A 22,515-nucleotide genomic window follows, 5' to 3' on the forward strand; every position below is an offset into this window, starting at 1 on the left:
CCTCCGAGTGCCCCAGGACTTTAGAACCTGTTTACCTGCACACAGTGGAACCCGTCGTCCTCAAAAAGGCCCCAACATCGTCCTCACTGAGTTCAGTCTGTCCTGACGTATGTGACTGGCTTTTTCTCAGAAAACCAGGCTGTTATCCCAGCCCTGACGCAGCTGTTCAGCGTGGGCTGGCAGAGCGAGGTGTGCAGGTGTGCTGTGTGCAGGTGTGCATGTGCGCCAGTGTGCCAGTTGTTCTGGTGTGCAGGTGTGCAGGTGCCAGGTGTCTATGCCTGACGGCCTCCTACGTTTATCTCTGCAGGATAGAGATCACACCTGACTTTACCTCTCTTTAAGCATGGCCGACCAGGTAAATCCACCTACCCCCCCCTTCCCCCCACAGCACTCTCCACATGCCATCGGTGTAGCACATGGCCCCCCCCAGCACTCTCCACATGCCATCGGTGTAGCACATGGCCCCCCTCCTGCACCACTGGCTGCTAACAGCTCCACACCAGCCTTTTATTAATGTTTCCATGTTGTTTGGTGCCTTTGGCTCAACTGTAATGTAGCTGATCCACAACTTATCAGTTTGCTAAACGGATTATAGGTGAAATGGCTTTCCTGGAACTGCTCTGTGAGAAGCGTCTAAGTCTTTGCCTGAACATGTTTTTCCTTTTTTAATACACCAGGGCTGAAGACCTCCCTTGACTCTCACTGTAATGATGATGAAATATCTTTAGTGTCTATTAATTAAGGATTGGTTCCTAATGGTTACTTCTTGTATCACCCACAGGCAATTCTGTATTTTAAAGTCCAGTGCAGACAGAGGTGAAAGCCTGCCCTCTGCTGGACAGTGAAAAAAGTGCATTTTATTCTGTGCTCACGTTGCCTTGCGAAGCTTTGTGGCCTCCAAGTTAAAACTGCATAAAAACTGTGCATATTTTATCCAGTAGGTACAGGTAAATAATGTTCACTACTTGTTAAATTTCTTTATTACTTTCTGGCTAGTCACTGGCAGGTGCTGCAGTGCCGTCCTCACCCACTTGTCCCTGACTCCCGTTGTCTGTGGCAGGGACGTCTGGTGTTATCCGGCGTGGGTGCAGGTTTCAGGTTTTAGCCCAGCACTATGATGCTCGATTCTACTTATCAGGGTCTTGATTACAGACTGTGGTTCGTCAGTTAGCTGAATCGGGTGTCGTAGTGCTCGGCTAGAACAAAAACCTGTACCCACAACAGCCCTTTTCGGATAAGTTTGGAAACGTATCTCTGAATTTTCCAAATACTAGTCCACTAGGTGGCAGTATTTGGTCAAGAAAGAAAAAAGTTAAGATTTGTTCAGAAGGTACTTTAGCTGCCAGAAGACTGTCGAGAAACAGCAGCCACCTGATTATTTCTTCATGTCAATGCAGTGCCGTTTTGGGCTGTCAGTTTCACACGCACCACAGTATTTTCCACTGTGTTTAACATGGTTACACTGCGAGCTGCGCTCCCCATCTCTACTGCACTGGAAGGGAAGCTGTAAATGACGCTTCTGGTATAAAAGGCCCCCATGTTGCATCGCAGAAGGAAAATAATCAGCATGATACTCCATGGCATAATACTTTATCCCTTTGAAGAGTAGGTTTTTTGTAACATTTTTGTTTTTCAAAATTTAGTCTGTGTTCTAGAACTCCACTGCTTCGGTTCCCAGTAGTGATTGTGACATCATCAGCATTAGAATGTCCAGTTAAGAGCATTCTAACCACACATTTGTGAAAGAAATAGGAAATGGTTCCACTCTCTGTACTTCCTACTTTCTGCTTAACCCTGGTGCATGTGACTCCCCCCCCCCCCCCCGCCACACACAAACACACCCACAATAAACCCTTTAACAGACCAGAGGGTTTCGCTGGTTTACAAAGCGCATGTTAACCTGATGTACCCATAAAGGTTGGTGGAGGGCACACTAATACTCTCTGCCCCCTCCCCCAATGCTGCTGTCTCTCCCCTACCCCTTGTGTGGTGCTGCTCAGTGGGGCGGGGCGGGGGGCGGGGACGCGGGGTGTTTCTGTTCAGGGGTTTGTATTCAGGGGTGGCGGGTTTCTGCTCAGGGGGGGGGGGGCGGGGGTGTTTCTGTTCAGGGGTTTGTGTGCAGGGGTGGCGGGCGCGGGGGTGTTTCTGTTCAGGGTTTGTGTGCAGGGTGGCGGGGGCGGGGGGGTGTTTCTGTTCAGGGGTTTGTGTTCAGGGGTGGCGGGTTTCTGCTCAGGGGTGGCAGGTTTGTGTTCAGGGGTGGCGGGTTTGTGTGCAGGGGTGGCGGGTTTGTGCTCAGAGGTGGCGGGTTTGTGCTCAGAGGTGGCGGGTTTGTGCTCAGGGGTGGCGGGTTTGTGCTCAGGGGTGGTGAGCTTTCCCCTGGCTTTTCTCTGGTTCTGATCTGCACCACACGGCCGAGCTGCTCTGGGTTTGCCTCCGCTCCTAATCCTGCATGTCCTGCATGAGTACTAAACCTGCTGGGCCTGCCCTCAGCCAGCGCCTGTACCGGTGAGTCCTCCGCTCTGGCTCCCCTCCCCCTCCCTCCCCCCACCCCACCCCACCCCGACTCTGTCTGCACCACCCGTTTGTTTGGTTCTCTTTAGGCTTATCACGGTGTTGGGTTTAACTGGTGGCATAAGATGCACAAGCCTACAACAGTGTAGCTATCTCCATACCATCAATAAAAGTATTTTATTTTATTAAATTTATTAAATTTTTTTAAGTGCACTTGCTGCAAGGCTTCAACTTTGATGTTATTAAAGGAATATAAGCACATATTATTCACGTAATGCTCCAGTCATATATTGCCAGTTCTCCTCAATTAGGCCATTATAAAAATAATAAAATTATTTTCATCACAAAATTGTGCATTTTCAACTTTATTTAAATTGTGGATGCATGCATTCTTTGTTCTCTGCACTCACACTTAAGAGAATATTCACAGCACAGATCTACAATGTGCAGATCTAGTCATTTAAATGATCTTAAAGTGCAGGATTTTTTGGCCTTTATTGCAGGCTGTGCTGAAAGCTAATGTGGTAGTTAAGAGAGTATTTTTTCATTATCTGATTAAAATAGTTTTTACTACATTTAATTTATCATTTAATCTCCCTGTGTGTTTACGTTCCAGTGGATTATTCAGATTGCTAGCACACGTTCAGGAAAAGTTAAAACCGATTATCACGTTTAAAGAAGTTTGATACGGGGAATGCCAGTTTCAATGGTGTTTCAGAGGGAAGTAACATGTCGAAATAGTAACACTGTGACTAGCCTAGTTCTCTTGACGGAGGGCATTCTTTGTGTGTGTGTGTGTGTACGGTATGTATTAATCGTGGAGACATTGCACCATTTGCAGAGTGAAACTGTGCTTCATACCATACATGATTTTCATATTTGACTGGAAGCTATCTGATACAGCTCTGATGTCTGAAGTGACAGTTTGAATAGCGGTTGTGATCACCTCTCCTTTTTTTTTTCTTCCCACAGTATGGAGGAGTAAACAGAGAACGATGAGCCCCAAAATCACCCACACGCCCCCCTCCCACCCCAAGAAGACCCCCCCCTCCCCAGAAGACCCTGCCCAGAAGCGCCGCTTTTGTTGATTGTCTGGTGACTGTACCATTGTTTGAAAAAAAGAAAAAAAAAAGAAAAAAGAAATTAAATGTTATTTGTTTTTTGTTGTTTTTTTTCCTTCCTCCTCTTGTTTTTGGTGGCCTGGGAATGAAAGGCCCGCTTACACCTGAGCCAGTAAATCTGACGTAACACCCCTGACGTAACAGTGTGCCTTACTGCATTCACCCCTCCCGCCCCATTCTCGCCCCAATCGCACCCGCTGCCAAGCGCCCATCTCCTGGCCCGGGCACCGCGCCCCCCCCCCCCCACTCCCCCCTCTGAACACGCTACAGAGAGGGCGCGCTTGGGGCTTAAACTACCCTGAAAATCCAAGATGGCCCCAGCGTAAGGGTGAGAACCTTGTGAATGACGAGGGCTGGCTCACTGAGAGAGCTCGACACCGTCACCATGCCCCGACAGGTGAGACAGGTAAAAAGGGAAAACACCGGCTCTCTTCCCTCTCGGACGTCCATCGCAGCAGAAACAACATGGCAAAGTGACTCGTGTGTGTGACACATTGTAGAGGTTTTTTTTTTTTTTTTTTTTTTCTGTTGAATGAATTGTTCTGTTAAGACATTTTGTTGGCTTTTGTAAACACTTAATTAAAAGCCAAGGTTGTGTAAGCGCCTGTCTCTTCCTGTCTTGTATTAAACAGTTTAAGGCTGCGTGCCTGACTGACTGGACTGAGTAGTGGCAGCGTGGGCAGTAATCCCACAGCGATGAGCGCTCCTCGCTCTCTGTGCATCGGCCCTTCAGCCAGGATTCCCACCGCATGCCAGGGTCTCTCAGTGAATAGCGCTGAGCGTTTCATAGGTAACTGCGCTGAGTGTTTCTCAGCGAATAGCACTGAGCGTTTCATAGGTAACAGCGCTGACCATTTCATAGCGGATAGCGCTAAGCGTTTCACAGGTAACAGCGCTGAGCGTTTCATAGGTAACAGCGCTGAGCGTTTCACAGGTAACAGCGCTGAGCATTTCTCAGCGAATAGCACTGAGCATTTCATAGGCAACAGCGCTGAGCGTTTCATAGGCAACAGCGCTGAGCGTTTCATAGGCAACAGCGCTGAGCGTTTCATAGGTAACAGCGCTGAGCGTTTCACAGCAGATAGCGCTGAGCGTTTCTCAGCGAATAGCGCTGAGCGTTTCACAGCAGATAGCGCTGAGCGTTTCATAGGTAACAGCGCTGAGCGTTTCACAGCAGATAGCGCTGAGCGTTTCATAGGTAACAGCGCTGAGCGTTTCACAGCAGATAGCGCTGAGCGTTTCATAGGCAACAGCGCTGAGTGTTTCATAGGCAACAGCGCTGAGCGTTTCACAGGTAACAGCGCTGAGTGTTTCACAATGAATAGGGCTGAGCGTTTCTCTGGTTTTTGGCTGGACCACAACAGCGGGGTCAGCCCTACAAATGCGAATGTCTGTGACTGACTGAGTGATGAAGTTACACCATTGGTCGGCCGGATCACGTGTGTTGGGTCCAGCCATATACTAGGTTTCCTAGTCTTGTTATGGTTAAAGACAAGCCAACGCCCTCTCCTAGGGCAGGGTGCGACCCACCATCATCGTTTCCCTGTGAGCATTGTTGTCCTGTACTTCCTTTGTTTGAATGGCACTTTCCATACCAGCAGAGTGATGGAAAAACAGTCTCCCTGGAGGGGGGTGGGGTGTCTTTGCTTCACAGGTAAAACCAGGAAGCTCTGAAGGGGGATGGAAAAAAAAGGCCCCAGGCTGTGTCACCACCGTCTGCGCATGATGAGCATGATGCCGCCACAGAACTGAATTTACAGGCAGTACAGGTTCATCTGCCAACTGCTCTCAGTACACCGAGTGCTCCGGGGTTTTGCATGCTCAAAATGGAGCCTTTTCAACATCCATCTAGGGCTCCGACACTATCGTTCACAGTGGAGTCACATCACAGTGTGCAAACGTGCCAGTTCAGGTGAAAGGTTAATGGACTGTAAGGCACTTCCTCTCAAACCCAGTAAGCATGCAGGACATGCAGGATTAGGAGCAGAGCCAAACCCTGACCGGTTAGTGCTGGCTGTCGATCTGCGGCATCAGGAACTCAAAAGGCGGCTCTTTGGGTGTGTCCTGGCACACAAAGCCATTAAACGCAGTCAGCACCGTTAGCCAGACCGCTACCAGCGCTGCTGCATGCCAGCCAGCCAAACTGCACCAGTTTCCTTCTGCCTGCCAGCGCTGTGAGCTCATAACCGCTCATAACCGCTCATAACCGCTCATAACCGCGCACGTCCTCAGCGGAATGGGCCTGGGCCACAGCCTTCGGTCCACAGCAGGCTTAAGGCATACAGGGGTAACCCGCGGGTCTTAAAATACTTTATAAATGTGTTCGTGGTACTGTGCAATTATTCCTTTTTTGTTAGGATACCCCTTGAATTTAAAAACACTGCTGCGTTCCCACCTCTGCCCCACCCCGTAACAGGCTGGGAGGACACTGGACTTTTTATGACGCCTATAACGTGAACTCAAAATAAAATGCTTCTGCCAGTTTCATGCAATAAAAATAAAATTAAAAATAATAAATGCAGCAGGTGGTAAAGGCATCGTTACAGTTCAGGGTAATTCAGGTGACATTAGAGGCACATTTCAGGGACCATTCTCTTTGGGTTCCCAGCGCACAGGTGTGACCCCTTAGCACAGGTACCCCGGCAGCACCATGCTCCTCACTGACTGCACGTATGAGGGTTAGCACAGACGTCAGGCATGTACACATATACAGTACTGTACGTCAGACTTGATCAACCCCACAATGAGTGAAAGCTTAGTGTTTAATTGGTTCGGTTTTTCTATGGGGAAGTCTCTTGAGTGATAAATGTTTTAATTTTTTTGTCATGCGCAGTTTTGATGGGATGGACTTGCGTGTGTGTTTCAGGGGTTGTGTGTGTGTTGTGGTTTGGGGGGGGGGGGGTCTTGTGTGTGTTTCAGGGGTTATGTGTGTGATGTGTTTCAGGGGGTGCTCTTGTGTGTGTTTCAGGGGTTATGCATGTGATGTGTTTCAGGGGGTGCTCTTGTGTGTGTTTCAGGGGTTATGCATGTGATGTTTCAGGGGGTGCTCTTGTGTGCGTTTCAGGGTGCAGCAGGAGCAGCTGGCTGCAATCTTTCAGCTACTGAGGGAAAACCAGGAGACATTCGGCGAGGTGACTGAGGGGGACGTGGAGGAGCAGCTGAAACTGTACTCCATTTAGAGAGGGGAGCCCCCAGACAGACTGCAAGGGGGGGGGGGGGGGCTGACTGTCCTCCTGTCTCAGCTGTGTTCTCATTGGGACAGCTCCCCTCTCCTTATTTGGACTGCTCTCCATGGCGACGAGCCAGATGACATAATGGACTGAATGTGAAAAACAGATGTGATCTTGTCCAGTTTAGAACAGCTCAGATTACGGTTTGGAGTCATCAGAGGCCCAGGTGCAAGCAGAAGAGCACAGGTTTCACGGCAATACCTTCACAGCAATACCTTCTACACAATTTCTAATTAAATGACGACCCTGGTGAGAGATTTTAATGCCCCACGCAGTAAATTTGGTTGAGAATCGACAACGATTACGAGATTGCCAACAAATGGCACTCAGAGTTCTTAACGTCTTGGACTGGCATCTTGGTAACCTGGGAATCAACTTTCCTCAGCCTTCTAAGCCCTTGGTTCACATAACACGGCTGTGGCAGCTAGGCATGGTTTATATGGTGTACTGTTAGCTAATTATTCCTTTCCATATCATAACTGAGGAGTGGGTGATCAGTTTGTTTCCATGGTGAATTGTGCAAGAACTACAGATACTCTGATATCAAACACAGGCTGAAATGCGGAAGACGGAAGACGAACGAGGAAGTAGTGTCGTTCCTTCAGTGCTTTTCGAGAGGCTCTTTATTGTTACTTTTTCTATTAGCAACTGAAATGACTGTGAGCGTTGAAGGGCAATCACCGGTGGTCCTGTGGGGCACCTGGCAGTCCACCGTAGATACTGTGCCATTGGCACGGTGTTACAAAACCATTCACTTCATTACAAACAGCAGGCAGACGCTCTTACCCAGAGCCACACGCAGCAGTGCAGAACAGCAGTGTTACTGTTAGGAACACAGAGATGCAGTAACACGGTCTTTGTACTGTAACTGTAGAGCCAGGAGACAGATAAGCCCTTTACAAACTGTGCTTATGGCCTACACCCAGCTCTCTACCTCCCTGGACACACCCATCCCATTTATTCCTGTCCTCCTGTCAATCATGCCTGTGTTCCCACATAAAAGCGGCACTGTTTACACATGGTAATTTATGTAACCTGGAGGGGGTTATCCAAATATGTTAAGTTCACAGAAGCCACCGTGTTTTAATGTATCCATGTGGCTATGGTGATCTATCATTTCAGAAATTATGTCTGGTGCTCGTTCACATGCGACACTGTGGAATATGGAAATAAACTCCCTTAATGTGGAATGAGTGTTTGCATAATTCAGTCTGGAGAATTTATATGGATCTGCTTGTTGTATGCATCGGAAAACTCATCACTTTTAAAAAACAAAATAAAAATAACTGACAAAGTGCACAGCCCCACTAGATCCTGGGGTTCGGTACAACTACAGCCAAGCCTCAGGCAAACTGCAGACAGGAGCTGGAGATGGGGTTTGTGTGTGTGTAAGTGCACTATGGTGGTGAGCCAGACATGGTGTGTGTGTAAGTGCACTAGGGTGGAGAGCTGGACATGGTGTGAGGGGGGGTGTGGGGTTTGTGTGTGGGGGAGGGGGGAAGGTGGGATGTGTGTGGGGGTGGGGTGTGGGGGAGGGGGGGGTGTGGTGTGTGTGGGCGGGTGTGTGAAAGGGGGTGTGGGGTCTGTGTGTGTGTGGGGGGGGTGTGGGGTCTGTGGGGTGTGTGTGGTGGGGGGGGAGGTGTGGTAGGATATAAGAGAGATATAAGATATACTTTTTATTGAACCCCGTGGGGTAATTTGTCCTCTGCATTTGACCCATCCTAGTTACTTAGGAGCAGTGGGCAGCCACAGTGCAGCGCCCGGGGACCAACTCCAGTTCTGAGGCCAGGGCACCTGCAGGAGCGCACCTAACATGCATGTCTTTGAGTGTGGGAGGATACTGGAGTACCCGGAGTAAACCCACGCGAACACGGGGAGAACATGCAAACTCCACGCAGAGAGGATCCGGTCCGGTCGGACCCGGATTCGAACCCGTAACCTCCTTCTTGCAAGGCAACAGTGCTAACCACTATGCCACCGTGCCCGCCCTATGGTGTGTGTGTGTGTGTGTGTGTGTGTGTGTGTGTGTGTGTGTGTGTGTGTGTGTGTGTGTGTGTGTGTGTGTGTGTGTGTGTGTGTGTGTGTGTGTGTGTGTGTGTGTGTGTGTGTGTGTGTGTGTGTGTGTGTGTGGGGGGGGGGGGGCATTCCTCAGGACCCCACATTCGTCTCCTTGGCTCCTTGGTTCTGGGCCTGTGTGCGGTCTGCGCGGACGGCCAGGCCCCGTTTGGCAGCAGGACCCTGCCTTTCGGCTCAAGGACCAATTAAAAACCCGCGCGCTGAGTCATTCCCGTTGCTAGGTAACTCCTGAGGTTTCTCTCTCTCTCTCTTTGAGGTTCTTTCATTCCTTTCATCCTGATAAAAAAGGGTCTTTCACTCCATCTGCAAGTCTATGAAATTGCCCCCTCGGACCCCCCGTGCGCGCTGCGGCTTTTCTGTGCGATTGTTCCGGGAACCGGGGGGGGGGGCACACAATCCACGCTTCTCACGGTCGCAGAGTTAACCGGCTCATTCCGGACAAGCTGACCTTGCTTGTGAAACATTTCAGTCGCTGTTCAGCTAATATTTTTAAAGAACTTTAAGAGCACTTTTGATGCCGTATACTGGTGAATTTGTGAAATATAAACCTACTATTTGCACATCTGAAAGCAGCTGTCATATAAGTTCAAAGCACCAAAAGAAAAAAGTTCACAATGCACAAAAAGAAATTAAAAGAGCTATTTTTATATCAAAGGCATATAACGTCTTCACACCAGCAATGACTTTCTCAGGGTCGTTGGTGCATTCACAGTCAAGAAAAGAATCCGAAAAACTCAAACACAGGAAGTGCCCACCCACTTAATTTTGTGACTCTCCCCTCACTGGTACCCGAAAGTCAGGTACATTACATAAACCTGTCACTTAAGAGGAGCATTGCACCTTTGAGTTTGTTCTATAGTCACATGTAACAGAACACAAAGACCCGTGCTACAGACTAAACATGCAGAGGTGGCCCCAGCTAGCTGCAGCTCACAGTACCTGCAGTCAGGGGCCCATTTTACCCAGAGGCCCCCTGGTGACACGCCGCTGCGGCTGTCTGTTAGCATGTGTTCGCCAGCCAGTGGAGAGCAGCTGCAGTCAGGGGCCCATTTTACCCAGAGGCCCCTGGTGACACGCCGCACCTAATTATCAGGCTTATCCCCTAATGAAGTGTGTTATAACAGGTTAATAACTCCCCTAATGTCCCCTAATGAAGCCTGTTTTATAACAGATTAATAAGGTGATTTTTGGTCACCAGCAGTTCTTCCATCAGCAATATTTGTAAGAAAATATGATACATACTGGAAAAGAAAGTGTCGTGTTTCTCTTTCACAGATATGAATGGATATTTTATCTGTTAACCATAAAAAAAACTACCATGTAATGTCATATATACGTGCAAGCCATGCAGGCCAAGGTAACATGGCTACGGGCTAGTTTCCACCTCCGTGAGTAAGGTACACACCTCCTCGCACCTCCACAGGTGTGGGTAGAGGAATGTGTTCCCTCGAGCCAGGGGAGGCAGGACGCACCGACACAAAGGAGAGTGATTACACGCCCGATTGCCATTATTTTTAATTACGAGTACAGCCATTGAGCAATAATACAGCATGTTTTTTTGTTTGTTTTTTTCTTTTTGGTTTTGGATTTTAAAATACTTTTATTATTTAAAGTGCTACCACAAAATTGCTCATCACACTTCATTTCACACTTAAATACTTGCTGTGTGTCAATCCGCGGCATGTGTGGAGCATGGGGTTGGTATTTTCTTACTACTGTACTTGAAGCCAGCCCTCTTGTCCTCGTCTCCACACCTCTTCTCTTTCTCTAGGGAGCGCCAGTGAAGAGAAGAAAAACAAACGGCTACCCTCCGACGGGAGGGTCGAGGATTTAAGCTGATTTCGCACTTTTTTGTTTGTTTGTTTTTCGTTTCTTTTTGTTTTGTATCGTTCATTAATTTATCCCCCGGCAAACTTGACAAACACCTGGAGGAGGCTGATGCGCGAGGCTGATTCCATTTGTATTCATGGTTTTGTTTTCTCTCTCCCGCGAGCATGAGAACGTGCACATGGAAGTTCGCTTTTCTATTGGGGATAGCGTGTTTTACCATAACCGCCTTTATCTACGGACACTATGACTTGGATTTCATACACAGTGGCGATCGCGTGATCCTGGGAAGGTAAATGCAGTCTATCGCGTAACATGAATTTTCTCTCACTTGTACAGTTCTCGCCCTCAAAGTTACTAAAAGCATGTCACATTACTTCTGATTAGCTGGTGAATCTAGTCAAGGGAAAATGTTGGCTACTACCTACGTTACGTTTTCTGGTTACCTGACAATGTATCATCAATCTCTGAGCTATCGTTCTGTCCAGTATAGCGCCCAGTATAGCGCCTGCTATCGAAAGTGAGTTTGCCAACTTTTGAAAAAGTGTAAGCCAGTTCGTTTGAAACAAACCAGGTATTGGGTTTTCAGTTCGGGTGCACTGCTTATTTCTTGAGACTTTACCGCCATAAACGAGGGATATTCTGTACAGAATATATATATATATATATATATATATATATATATATATATATATATATATATATATATTATATACAGAACGTACTTAACGCACATCAATCATAGCCTACTGTAGACGCGGCGCTGTTACAGGTGTTACGGGCGTAAAATACGTTTCAAAACGCACACTGTTTACATCTCTTATTAAACTTATGATTCAATGCAGTATTTAAACAATTAATGATTATGGTATAATTTGACGAATTTCCCTCTCACGGTGAAGCCTTTTAAAAACTTGTCTGAAATAGAGAACCTGATTAAGCTTCAGAAGCTCCACAGCGAGGGCATGACCAGACTAGCTCCGCATTCCATAAAAAGAACAGACGCGCAAATTCAGACATCGTGCACATTTTACGCATATTTTAAAGGAAGAAAACTCCCGAAATCTCTAAAACCAATGGACATACATGCAGATTATCCTCTTGCTCTGCCTGTCTGTAATTGACACTTTCTGTCATTATCAAAGAAGATGTCCGCTGTCCGCAGGCGTGTTCAAGGCTATTCAAGCCGTACAGTACCTGCAGCTGTTACTCCTGTCGGAGTAGGCGTTAAGTGTCAGTTTGGGTCTGTTTGTTTTTATAATAAAGCCAAACAGTGCATTAAACCGTGATGTGCAAGAACTCCACTTTTCCTCAGTTACGCGTTTCCTCTGGTTATGTTTTATAACTTACAATTGTGTATTCCTGACCCAAAACCAGTTTATACATGCCACAAGTCTGTCCCAAACCAGCTGTGCAGTTCACTGTCATTGTAGAGGGACGGGGACAGGTTTTACTGGATTTCCTCCACAGGCTAGACCAGCTGTACAAGTAACTTTGTTATCCACCTCTGGCACAACCCTTTACCTGTGACATAAACTTATACTCTGATCAGTTTCCCTTTGTCACCTCTAGCTAGCCTGCTAACGTCCAAGTGGTAACATACATCTGAAAATATAATCAGATCGGACAGAATATTACCCCACATAATCACAGTAGTTGGGATTGGTAAAATGACATGGAAAAATGGCCTGACATAATAATAAAAGGAACAAAATGTTTGTTAATCATTTTGTCAACCATCTCTTTTTGCTGGTGCTACTATGCACCAATGCAGTGACAACAGACACAGTATCATCACCTACACCTGTCCACCTTGTAAACTAGTTAGCGATTGCTTCGTTGTGGATGTAGTCACTTTGGTTCTCTGTTAGCGTAGTCTAACTAGCTCTGGTGCTTCAGTGGTGAACTTGCATCAGAAAAAAAAGGAGGTTAAAGTTAACGGAAACCTCAGGCTGCCCAGTCAGTCCCTCGTTGTTGTGGAAACAAGGCCTGGGTCTGAAGCAGTTGGGTAATGTTAAAGGTTTTTGGGAACTGGGCTGGGGCAGCGAAAAAGCCAGAGATAAGATCTCAACACAGATCATACAGCGCCTGCACACCAGCCTGAACACAGGCCCTGAACACAGATCACACAGCACGTACACACCAGCCTGAACACAGGCCCTGAACACAGATCATACAGCGCCTGCACACCAGCCTGTACACATGCCCTGAACACAGATCATACAGCGCCTGTACGCCAGCCTGAACACAGGCCCTGAACACAGATCATACAGCGCCTGAACACAGGCCCTGAACACAGATCATACAACGCCTGCACACCAGCCTGAACACAGATCATATAGCGCCTGCACACCAGCCTGAACACACACGCTGAGAGCACAGAATTCTGGGAAAGTAAACACTGACTTGCATAGCCACCATGGCCAACGGGTTCCTTTGGGCTACAATCTCTTTGCTGTTCCACATATACGCATAGTTTATATATACATATATATATATATTCACCTGCTTTCACCAGCCCTTATTCAGGACAGAACACAACACTTAAAATAAGTAAATTAATAAATAAAACAGTAGACCTCTAAATACAGATCAGGTGAAGTATTTATCTGGTTTTCTGCCCTCTGCTGGTGATCATGTTGTGTTCCGTTTGCAATCTTGTCTGCTACAGAAAAATAAAAGTAAAAAAGGAAATACATTTTGCAGGTGGGGAATCATCCTGGAGTGACATCATAACCGCTTTTAATGTCATTTCAGACCTCTGAAAGTGACTGGAAGCAGCCTCCCCCCTTTAGAGGAGAATGGGAAGAACACCACAGCGCCCTCAGAGGATGAGGTGGGTAAGAGCAAGAGTAAGATGAAGGGAAAGTCCCCTCTTTGTATTGACTCAGAAAGGCTGGATGTGCATTAACAGGGGATTTTCCCCGATGAGAGCCTGTGTTCCGATCTGAACATAAAAAGAACAGTTTGCTGCCTCCGCAGGCTCCTGTATCTCAGTCTGTGATTGGCTTCCATGTCTCAGTCTGTGATTGGCTCTCATGTCTCAGTGTGTGATTGGCTCCCTTGTCTCAGTCTGTGATTGGCTCCCATGTCTCGGTCTGTGATTGGCTCCTGGGTCTCGGTCTGTGATTGGCTCCCATGTCTCAGTCTGCGATTGGCTCCCTTGTCTCAGTCTGCGATTGGTTCCCTTGTCTCAGTCTGTGATTGGCTCCCATGTCTCAGTCTGTGATTGGCTCCCTTGTCTCAGTCTGTGATTGGCTCCCATGTCTCAGTGTGTGATTGGCTGCTGTGTCCCTGTAGTGGGCGAGGCCGTGCTCCCTCAGAGAGGTGGCCCAGCGGGACCCGGCGCTGGGTCAGGTCTTCAACTTCTCCGTGCCGGTGCTGCAGTGGGCGGGGCTCCTCAACCCCCAGGAGTGGCAGCGCCTGCAGCAGGACCCGGGCCCTTACGGCTGGAAGGGCCTGGCCTGGGACGGTAACCCCCCCCTCCTGCTGTAACCCCCCCCCTCCACACACACTCCCCTGACACTGCCCTGGGACGGCAACCTCCCCCCCTCCTGACACACACCCCCTGACACTGCCCTGGGACGGCAACCTCCCCCCCCCCCCCCTGACACACACCCCCTGACACTGCCCTGGGACGGCAACCTCCCCCCTCCTGACACACACCCCCTGACACTGCCCTGGGACGCAACCTCCCCCCCCCTGACACACACCCCCTGACACTGCCCTGGGACGGCAACCTCCCCCCCTCCTGACACACACCCCCCTGACACTGCCCTGGGATGGTAACCCCCCCCCCCCTCCTGACACACACCCCCCTGACACTGCCCTGGGACGGTAACCCCCCCCTCCTGACACACACCCCCCCCCCGCTCCCGACAGTGTTTAATGTGCAGTTTTAAGATTTTCAAAATTCAGAATAGCGCAGGTCTCATGTTTTAAATCTCTTTCGCACTCACTGGGTAAGTGTGCCGTTTGGGAAAGCAATGCTTTTTTAATGAATGTGAAGGTATGTTAAACTTTCTAAAGTATAGTAAGACATTTCAACTAGACCGCATCCTTGCCTGTATATATGTTTATTTGTGTGCTTATGTGCTCTCATGTTTGTGTGTGTATATGTGTGTGCGTGTGTGCGTGCGCGTGTGTGCGCGTGTGTGTGCGTGCGCGTGTGTGTGCGTGCGCGCGGTGTGTGTGTGTGTGTATATGTGCGTGTGTGCGTGCGTGTGTGCGCGGTGTGTGTGTGTGTGTGGGTGTGTATTTGTGTGTGTGTGTGCGCGGTGTGTGTGTGTGTGTGTGTGTGTGTGTGCTGTGTGGGGGTGTGTGGTGTGTGTGTGTGTGTGCGTTGTGCGTGTGTGCGTGCGGTGTGTGTGTGCGTGGGTGTGTGTGTGTGTGGCGTGTGTGTGTGGCTGTGTGCTTGCGGGTGTGGTGTCGCGTGTGTGTGCGTGTGTGCGCGTGGTGCGTGCGTGCGTGTGTGCGGTGTTGTGTGTGCGTGTGTGTGTGTGTGTGGGTGTGTCGTGTGTGCGCGTGCGTGCGCGGTGTGTGTGTGTATATGTGTGTGTGTGTGTGTGTGTGTACGCACGGTGTGTGTGTGTGCGGTGTGTGCGTGTGTGTGTGTGTGCATGTGTGCGTGTGCGCGTGTGTGTGTGCGTGTGTATATGTGTGTGTGTGTGCGCGGTGTGTGCGTGTGTATATGTGCGTGTGTGAGTGTGTGTGTGTGTGTGCGCGTGCGTGCGCGGTGTGTGTGTGTATGTGTGTGTGTGTGTGTGTGTGTGTACGCACGGTGTGTGTGTGTGCACGTGTGTGCGTGCGTGCGCGGTGCGTGTGTGTGTGTGCGTGCGCGGTGTGTGTGCGCGCGGTGTGTGTGCGCGCGGTGTGTGTACGCGCGGTGTGTAAGTGGTGAACTCGACTCTGGCCCTTCTTAGCGAGCCGCGGGACGGGCAGCTGTTCGACCGCGGCGAGCAGAGGGGGTGCGTGCGCTGCGCTGTCGTGGGCAACGGCGGAATCCTGAAGGGCTCCCGCCAGGGCAAAGCCATCGACGCCCACCAGTTCGTCTTCAGGTGCAGCCCCGCCCCCATTTCCATGACGACATCCCTCTCATTGGATGCTTACAGTGCGAGCAGGCCTGCTTTCACAGACACAACTAGGGGTTTGAATCTGGGTCCGACCGGATCCTCTCTGCGTGGAGTTTGCATGTTCTCCCCGTGTTCGCGTGGGTTTACTCCGGGTACTCTGGTTTCCTCCCACACTCAAAGACATGCATGTTAGGTGCGCTCCTGCAGGTGCCCTTGACCAAGGCACTGGCCTCAGAGCTGGAGTTGGTCCCCGGGCGCTGCACTGTAACTGCCCACTGCTCCTAAGTAACTAGGATGGGTCAAATGCAGAGGACAAACTACCCCACTGGGTTCAATAAAAATTCTATCTATCTATCTATCTATACCTACATCCTGATGCCTGACAGCCATTCCAATTAGCATTAATGACTGTCCGCACAACAAAGGATAATTATGCAACGACAACGACAACAGGCACTGATCACCCCCAGAGCGATTTTCCAAACAAATATCCAACAATTAAAACATGCCTAACCAATAACTGCCGCACACTGCTCCCGTGTGTTGGCAGGTGTGCACCATCATAAAACCTTATCTTGTGCGGAAACTCACAAATAATTTACAGCACACGGACGCAGTAGCTCCCGGTGATGTGCAGGCTTTTATCCTCTGGTGGCTTATCCACCCTTTCAGGGTGAACGGGGCCGTGACCAAGGGCTTCGAAGAGGACGTGGGCACCAAAACCTCCTTCTACGGCTTTACCGCCAACACCCTGAAGAACTCGCTGGCCGCATACCGGGCCGTGGGGTTCACCAGGGTCCCCCAGGGGCAGGTAAGCCAGGGGGAAAGCTTCCCTCGAACCGTGGCTCTCGCCACACGGCCTGTGTGAACGTGACAGGGTGCGGGCCGTCGGAGCCTCGCGGGGGCCTGCGGGACTGTGTTATGCATCCCTAACCCCACCTCTAAACCATGACATCACACAGAGTATTCACTGCATCTTCATTTCCGCTAACATCCATTACCTCCTGCTCTGGCCCCCTCCCACACAGCGTTAACAGCATATTCATTCCCGCTAACGCCCGAGACTACCTCCTGCTGTGTGTCCTTCCCACAGGGCGTTCACTACATCTTCATTCCCGCTAACACCCGAGACTACCTCCTTCTGTCCGCCGCCATCAGAGGTATTCCTGTTCCCTCAGACCACGACAAAGGAGACGTGTGAGTACACCAATGGAGAGTAGCCGTCTCTGAATAGTTCTGACAGAGGGTATTTAGCCACTATTGTTTCCACTGCGTTTCATAATTCTTCCTTTTTGTAAAAGATCCGGTTGGGGATACTCAGCTGGAACTGATTTCTCTGACCCTTGTGGGACACATTTTTACAGTGTCTCTAGCCATGAACCTAGGATAAGAAAATACTGTAAATGTCCTGTAGGGGTCACTGTTAACCTTGCATCCTACAGGCCTTTGCAAACTGTGACTACAACCCTGCTCATTTATACTTTGTTTTAGAATGTATGAACCAGAATAAAGTTCCATTTTGGTTTTTTACCCTGTCCTATTATCTGTCAATCAGGCCATCCAAATATTTTGGTCAGAAGTCCTCTGTTGACAAGTTTAAGATGCTTCACCCGGACTTTGTCAGGTATATCAAAGAAAGGTAGGATCACCGCTTGTTTGGTTCTTAATTATTTTTTGGGTCGCCTGCTCCTTTGAGAACCCACTTTTTCTGGAGAAGCCCCAACAGAAAAAACTACACAACACCACTTTCATAAAATAATCAGATGTGAAAATAGGCCATTTTTGGTGCCTGGTTTACAGATCCTGCCAGTGTGATAAGACTTTGGTAACACACATCACACACACATCACACAGGAAGGTACACGCTTGTCTGAGCTGTCCAGTGTCCATAACGGAGCCACTGCAGCATGACCATGATTGGCTATCCCAAACTGGAGGAAGAACACGGAAAAAGCATTTAAGAGATGCTGTTGAAATGCCAGCGCAGTTTCATAATGGCACGTTGGAATGGTGAAAGTGTGTGGTCATGATGTTCTGGGGTGATGTCGTTTAGGTTTCTAAAATCTCCGCTCTTGAGGAAGAAGTACAGTCACCTGTACATGCCCAGCACAGGTGCGCTGATACTATTCACCGCCCTGCATACATGTGACCAGGTGAGTACCGGCCACCTCTGCAGCTCACAACTTCCTGTCGACTGCTTTACAGCTTCCTGTGGGGTATTCTGGTGCCAGACTAACTCAACGATGGGCAACCTCTACAAGAGATACCATGCCTGCTTGACGTTACGCACTATTCTGGCTGTTCAGCAATTTTTCTGACTGTATTTTGTTAAATGTACTCATGGTGTGATAGTTTGATTGACCATTGTTTCATGCAAAGTGTCCCATGTCCTTTGCCCTTTCTCTGTGCGCATGCCTCAGCCGTCTGAGGAACCGAGCGGGAGACTGAAAGGCTCTCTGCTTCTCCCCGCCCAGGTGTCGGCGTACGGCTTCATCACGGACAACTACGGGGCCTTCTCCGATCACTACTTCGACAGGGTGAAGAAGCCCCTCATCTTCTACGTCAACCACGACATGCAGATGGAGGGGCGGGTGTGGGAGCAGCTGCACACCCAGAAGGTCATGTGGCTGTACAAGAGGCCGTTGGGAGCGTGAGGCATGCTGGGATTGCGTTGGGGGAGGGGGTGCCTCTCACAGAGACCCCAGACGCAGTGACAATCATTCTGTTTCCGAGCCTAATCCAGGAGAACCACTCCTCACACACGAGGAACGGGCAAGCAGCACCTCTCCGTTTGAGTTTTGTCAGGTCTGGGAACATTCTGGATTTTCCTTAACATGGAAGGTAGATTTTGGGCACACGGAGAATGCACGCTACTGACAGCCAGAGGCTTGCTAGCGCTCCCAGGGCACTGACACACCTGAACTGTAGCAGAATCTCAGGTGAGAGACAGATTAACTGAGAGAGTGACTGAGTGAGTGAGAGAGTGACTGAGAGAGTTTGACTCTTTTTAAAACTTCTGTACTTTGTACACTGGTAAAAACCTGCTGATATACTTCACTCCGTTAGTAATTTCTCTCTAATTTGTGTTAAAATGTACAATCATTCCAAATGGACAGGGTTGTTTTTGTACTGACCGCTAATATATAGCAGTGTTTGAGATTTCTGTTAAGCTTTTGGTTAATAAAATCCTTTGAAGCACATTCACCCGCTGCTCTGGGTCAGCATTATAATCCCCACAGAGTCCTGTTTGTCTGACTATTGCTGCTGTAAGATTGCAGAAGGCAGAAATCTGGAGCACACTGATGCAAGATAAGCCCTGTAATGACTCTGATGAAGACACAGTAGTGTTGAAACACAACAGTTTTATTTTGCACCATTAAAGGGCTTATTTTGCATCTGTGAGCCTCAGACTTCTTCCCTCTGCAGTCTTATAGTGCCCTATATCTGAGGAGCACCGGACTGGCCTTCGGGCCGGCTGATGTGCGGCGACCTGCTGTTCTGCACCGCTGCTGTATCTGTGTGCAACGCATCCGTTTCAGCTCAAAACAGACTGCAGCGCTGTGTGCCTGCCCTCAGCGGGGTAGCCATGGCAACAGCCAGCCAACTTTGATCGCCGGGAGCTTTGTCTCTCCCGCAGGTGCAGGTGCAGGTGCAGGTGTAGGACGAGGAGGAGGAGGAGCATCTCCGTTCGTTTATCAGTGCCACACAAACGCCGCTCCACCCGGCAGAGCCCGCAGTCGGACTGCTGACACAAACTGAGCTCTCGCTCTATTCCAGACTCCCCCCCCGCTCTCACGCTAGTCCAGACTAGCGGGCAGCGTCTCCCAGGTAACCCGCTGGCTCAGAGCCGTGGGCATATAGCGGGCAGCGTCTCCCAGGTAACCCGCTGGCTCAGATGTTGGCCTCACGCGCTTGCACTCTCGCGGTTCCCTGCCCTGCCCCCTGGTGTTCACCAATCAGTTCAGTCACCAGGAACCCAGTCTACATCTACACCAGTTATCAAGTCTGAGTCCAGAAGTTGGGGATGAAAAAAAAAAATCACATTTAACAGCTCCCGGCTCTCACTGTCAATAATGTCACATTCAAATTTCAGGTTGCAGAAGAGAAATGGCAAACAAATCCAAATAATCTCTCTTTTGTAATTATTTGACTGCATAATGCTCTCAATACAAGTGGAATACGTGTGTGCAATTTAAAACGAAACTATAATTGTTTTAGTTGTAAAAGTCCCAAGAGAAACTTACATTATAACAACGCAGAAAGACCAGTGGGGGCTTTAATAAAACCTCGTCATTGTTGATTTTTTAAAAATATGAGATGCAAAAGGACAAACTAAGTCAGTGGTGTAGGCCGTGTGTAATACGTCAATCTTCTGCAACAGAGAGAAATGAGCGCTGACGCTCATGGAAGAGCCAGTGTTCACTCGGGCTACACTGTCACAGCCACTGCTTTATGGATATAGCAAAGCCAAAGTGCTAAACGCTACACGCTGATCAGACTGTAAAAATCCATACAAGGATAATCGTAATCCACAACCGTTTCTTAAAGGGCTACTTCGCATTTTTACACCCAGGTCTGCAGCGGTACTCATCACAAATTCTGTGATAAACTTGGCCCCCCCAAAATCTCACTCTGCCTCCCAATCACACCTGTCTACATCCGGGACTGGCTATGATGTATACGTGTTTGCATGTATGCATGTGTATGCATACTTCTCATAGTCTACATTTATATGCATTAGTCTTATCACTTTCTCAGAACAAACACATTGCAAAAAGAAATGAAGAAAACATGTTTTCAATGTACAAAAATGCCAAGTTACACACACGTACAAAGGACTACAAGTCAATCACACATGCAAAATCTATACCGGCCATTAAAAGTACTGATATCAAAATTACGCCAAGTTACAATAAACAATATTGGCTATCTTACCTAACCAAAATTAAACATACTGTATTCCAAACCAATGCTGCTACCCAATGCTTCCTAAATTATTTCAAGTAATTTAGCCCTGTGTTTTTCCGTCTTGCCATGTGAAGAGAATGTGGTCATTCTAAACAGATGTGTCATATGGAAGTGTGAAATGGCAATCGTTTATAGTGGAAATAAACTTGCTGAATAATTTCAGCAGTTTTACAGCAATGTATATTTATTTTGAATTAGTTGAAGGAATGCGGGAGAAACAGGTCTACTCTTAAGGCCAGTTCAGATCACTGATTCGCAACGAGACTGGATGCAACTTGCAAAATTCCAACACGTCTGACTGCAAACGTTCTAAAACTGCACTTGGCCGTTTGACAAGGCGGGTCTTTTGAGACCCCAGGCAACGGCTTCAGACGCTCTGCAACTAACCAGTTCACACCGCTGCAATTTTCTCTGCAACATTCTAAAACGGTTTAGTCTCGTAGCGAACCATTGATCTGAACTAGCCTTAAGAGTAGGCCTGTTTCTCCCGCATTTTTAGAGTCGTTACTACAGTACGGCCTACATCACATTTAAACTCCACTTTAGCCTAGGACATTTTCGCATACGAGAAGGTATTGAAGACTAACACAATGTTTTAATCAACAAACTTGCATTGATCAGTGGAAATAAATTCACTGGTGGTAAAAAAAAAAAATATATATATATATATATATATATATATATATATATATATATATATATATATATATATATATATATATATATATATATATATATATTTCAAGGTGGCTCTACTTAAAATAAAGAGCAGCCTGTCTGCCTTAAAACCTTGAGTTAGGAGGACAACAGATATTCAGCTCGCCTAACTCAAGATTTTAAGGCGGCCATGTTGGTCGGTTGCAGTGTCTACTACAGTTGAAATGCTTGCTGGCGAGCGGATTGTTCGAGCTTTAGCAACGTGAACACGTTTATAAAACAACACAAAATTGATTTATCAAGGTTATGGACCGTTGCTGTGTTTGGCTAAGTTGTCTGGCTAAGTCACAATTTAAATCCAAACTGACTTACCTCTCAGGATGCACGTGGACCAGGTGTCTCACAAAATGTGATGTCCTTCCACTTTTTTTACTCAACTTTACGTTTGCAGTATGTCAGGCCTACGTCGCGCTAACTTGTCGTCTCTATCGTGGATAAGTTAATTGTTAATTACTCTTGGCACAGACATTTCATGGGTAGAAAATTCACGTCGTGGAGTCAGTGGCATTGATCAGACGTCCACGTCACTGACGCTTATGCGTAAAAGGTCGATTAGGGAAGATGCTATTGAAAATGATCCACAGATGTTTACAATTTGTAGTCCTAAAACCCGCAAGTAAGTTCGCTTTTTTGAGCCACGGGTTCCCTTGACAGATTTCCAAAGCATTTTTTCCATAGGGATTTCAAGGTATGTGGTGAACGTAAGCCTAAGAGAGCTCAACGTTTTGTTCTACGAGATAAATTCTACCCATTAATACCACCACCGTGGATTTCGAAGCTGTTATGTGCTTTCAAAAAGTACGTTGCTATATTAAAACTACAACAATGGTTGCTCTCTAGCAACCGCCACTCAAGTTTGCCCGCCTGCACGTGACAACCGGTGTAGTTTCAACAGAGCAACTTGTTAGAAGCTTTTTTAAAGCACATAACAGCTTCTAAATTCACGGTTGAGATATTACCGTGAACAATTTATCTCGTAGAACAAAACGCGAA

At 48.1% G+C, this 22,515-nt stretch overlaps 2 protein-coding genes and 1 long non-coding RNA gene across 6 annotated transcripts in view; 2 read left to right on the top strand and 1 right to left on the bottom strand.

Moving 5' to 3' along the window:
* LOC135243851 (matrix-remodeling-associated protein 7-like) overlaps positions 1 to 8,052 on the top strand; it is a 24,556-nt gene extending 16,504 nt beyond the window's left edge. For 2 of the 4 annotated variants that reach the window (XM_064315935.1, XM_064315934.1), the window contains exon 4: positions 6,697 to 8,052. In XM_064315935.1, the coding sequence (XP_064172005.1) occupies positions 6,697 to 6,811 (115 nt within the window). In that variant the 3' untranslated portion in view covers positions 6,812 to 8,052. Of the gene's footprint in view, positions 1 to 307; positions 356 to 3,483; positions 4,233 to 6,696 lie in introns of those variants that run through there. The other 2 variants (XM_064315936.1, XM_064315937.1) reach the window with 2 other exon arrangements.
* LOC135243859 (uncharacterized) overlaps positions 1 to 22,470 on the bottom strand; it is a 25,567-nt gene extending 3,097 nt beyond the window's left edge. The window contains exon 1 of the long non-coding RNA XR_010326814.1: positions 21,835 to 22,470. This is a non-coding gene — a long non-coding RNA (uncharacterized LOC135243859). The remainder of the gene's footprint in view (positions 1 to 21,834) is intronic.
* st6galnac2 (ST6 (alpha-N-acetyl-neuraminyl-2,3-beta-galactosyl-1,3)-N-acetylgalactosaminide alpha-2,6-sialyltransferase 2) lies at positions 10,657 to 19,041 on the top strand. Its single transcript, XM_064315562.1, has 9 exons — positions 10,657 to 11,057; positions 13,523 to 13,601; positions 14,066 to 14,237; positions 15,660 to 15,822; positions 16,510 to 16,648; positions 16,931 to 17,034; positions 17,393 to 17,476; positions 17,891 to 17,990; positions 18,312 to 19,041. The coding sequence occupies exons 1-9, from the start codon at positions 10,933 to 10,935 to the stop codon at positions 18,489 to 18,491; spliced, it is 1,146 nt and encodes a 381-aa protein (XP_064171632.1). The 5' UTR covers positions 10,657 to 10,932; the 3' UTR covers positions 18,492 to 19,041.
* Positions 22,471 to 22,515: the final 45 nt, after the last annotated feature.

The sequence above is a fragment of the Anguilla rostrata genome, chromosome 17 (assembly GCF_018555375.3).
Source record: "Anguilla rostrata isolate EN2019 chromosome 17, ASM1855537v3, whole genome shotgun sequence".
NCBI lineage: Eukaryota > Metazoa > Chordata > Actinopteri > Anguilliformes > Anguillidae > Anguilla > Anguilla rostrata.

Excerpts from the sequence above, each read along its gene's own strand:
- st6galnac2 (XM_064315562.1), top strand. The coding sequence starts at position 10,933 with ATGAGAACGTGCACATGGAAGTTCGCTTTTCTATTGGGGATAGCGTGT. Across the intron at positions 14,238-15,659 it reads GAAGGGCCTGGCCTGGGACG|TGGTGAACTCGACTCTGGCC; the intron begins GTAACCCCCCCC and ends GCGGTGTGTAAG. Across the intron at positions 17,991-18,311 it reads CCCTGCATACATGTGACCAG|GTGTCGGCGTACGGCTTCAT; the intron begins GTGAGTACCGGC and ends CTCCCCGCCCAG.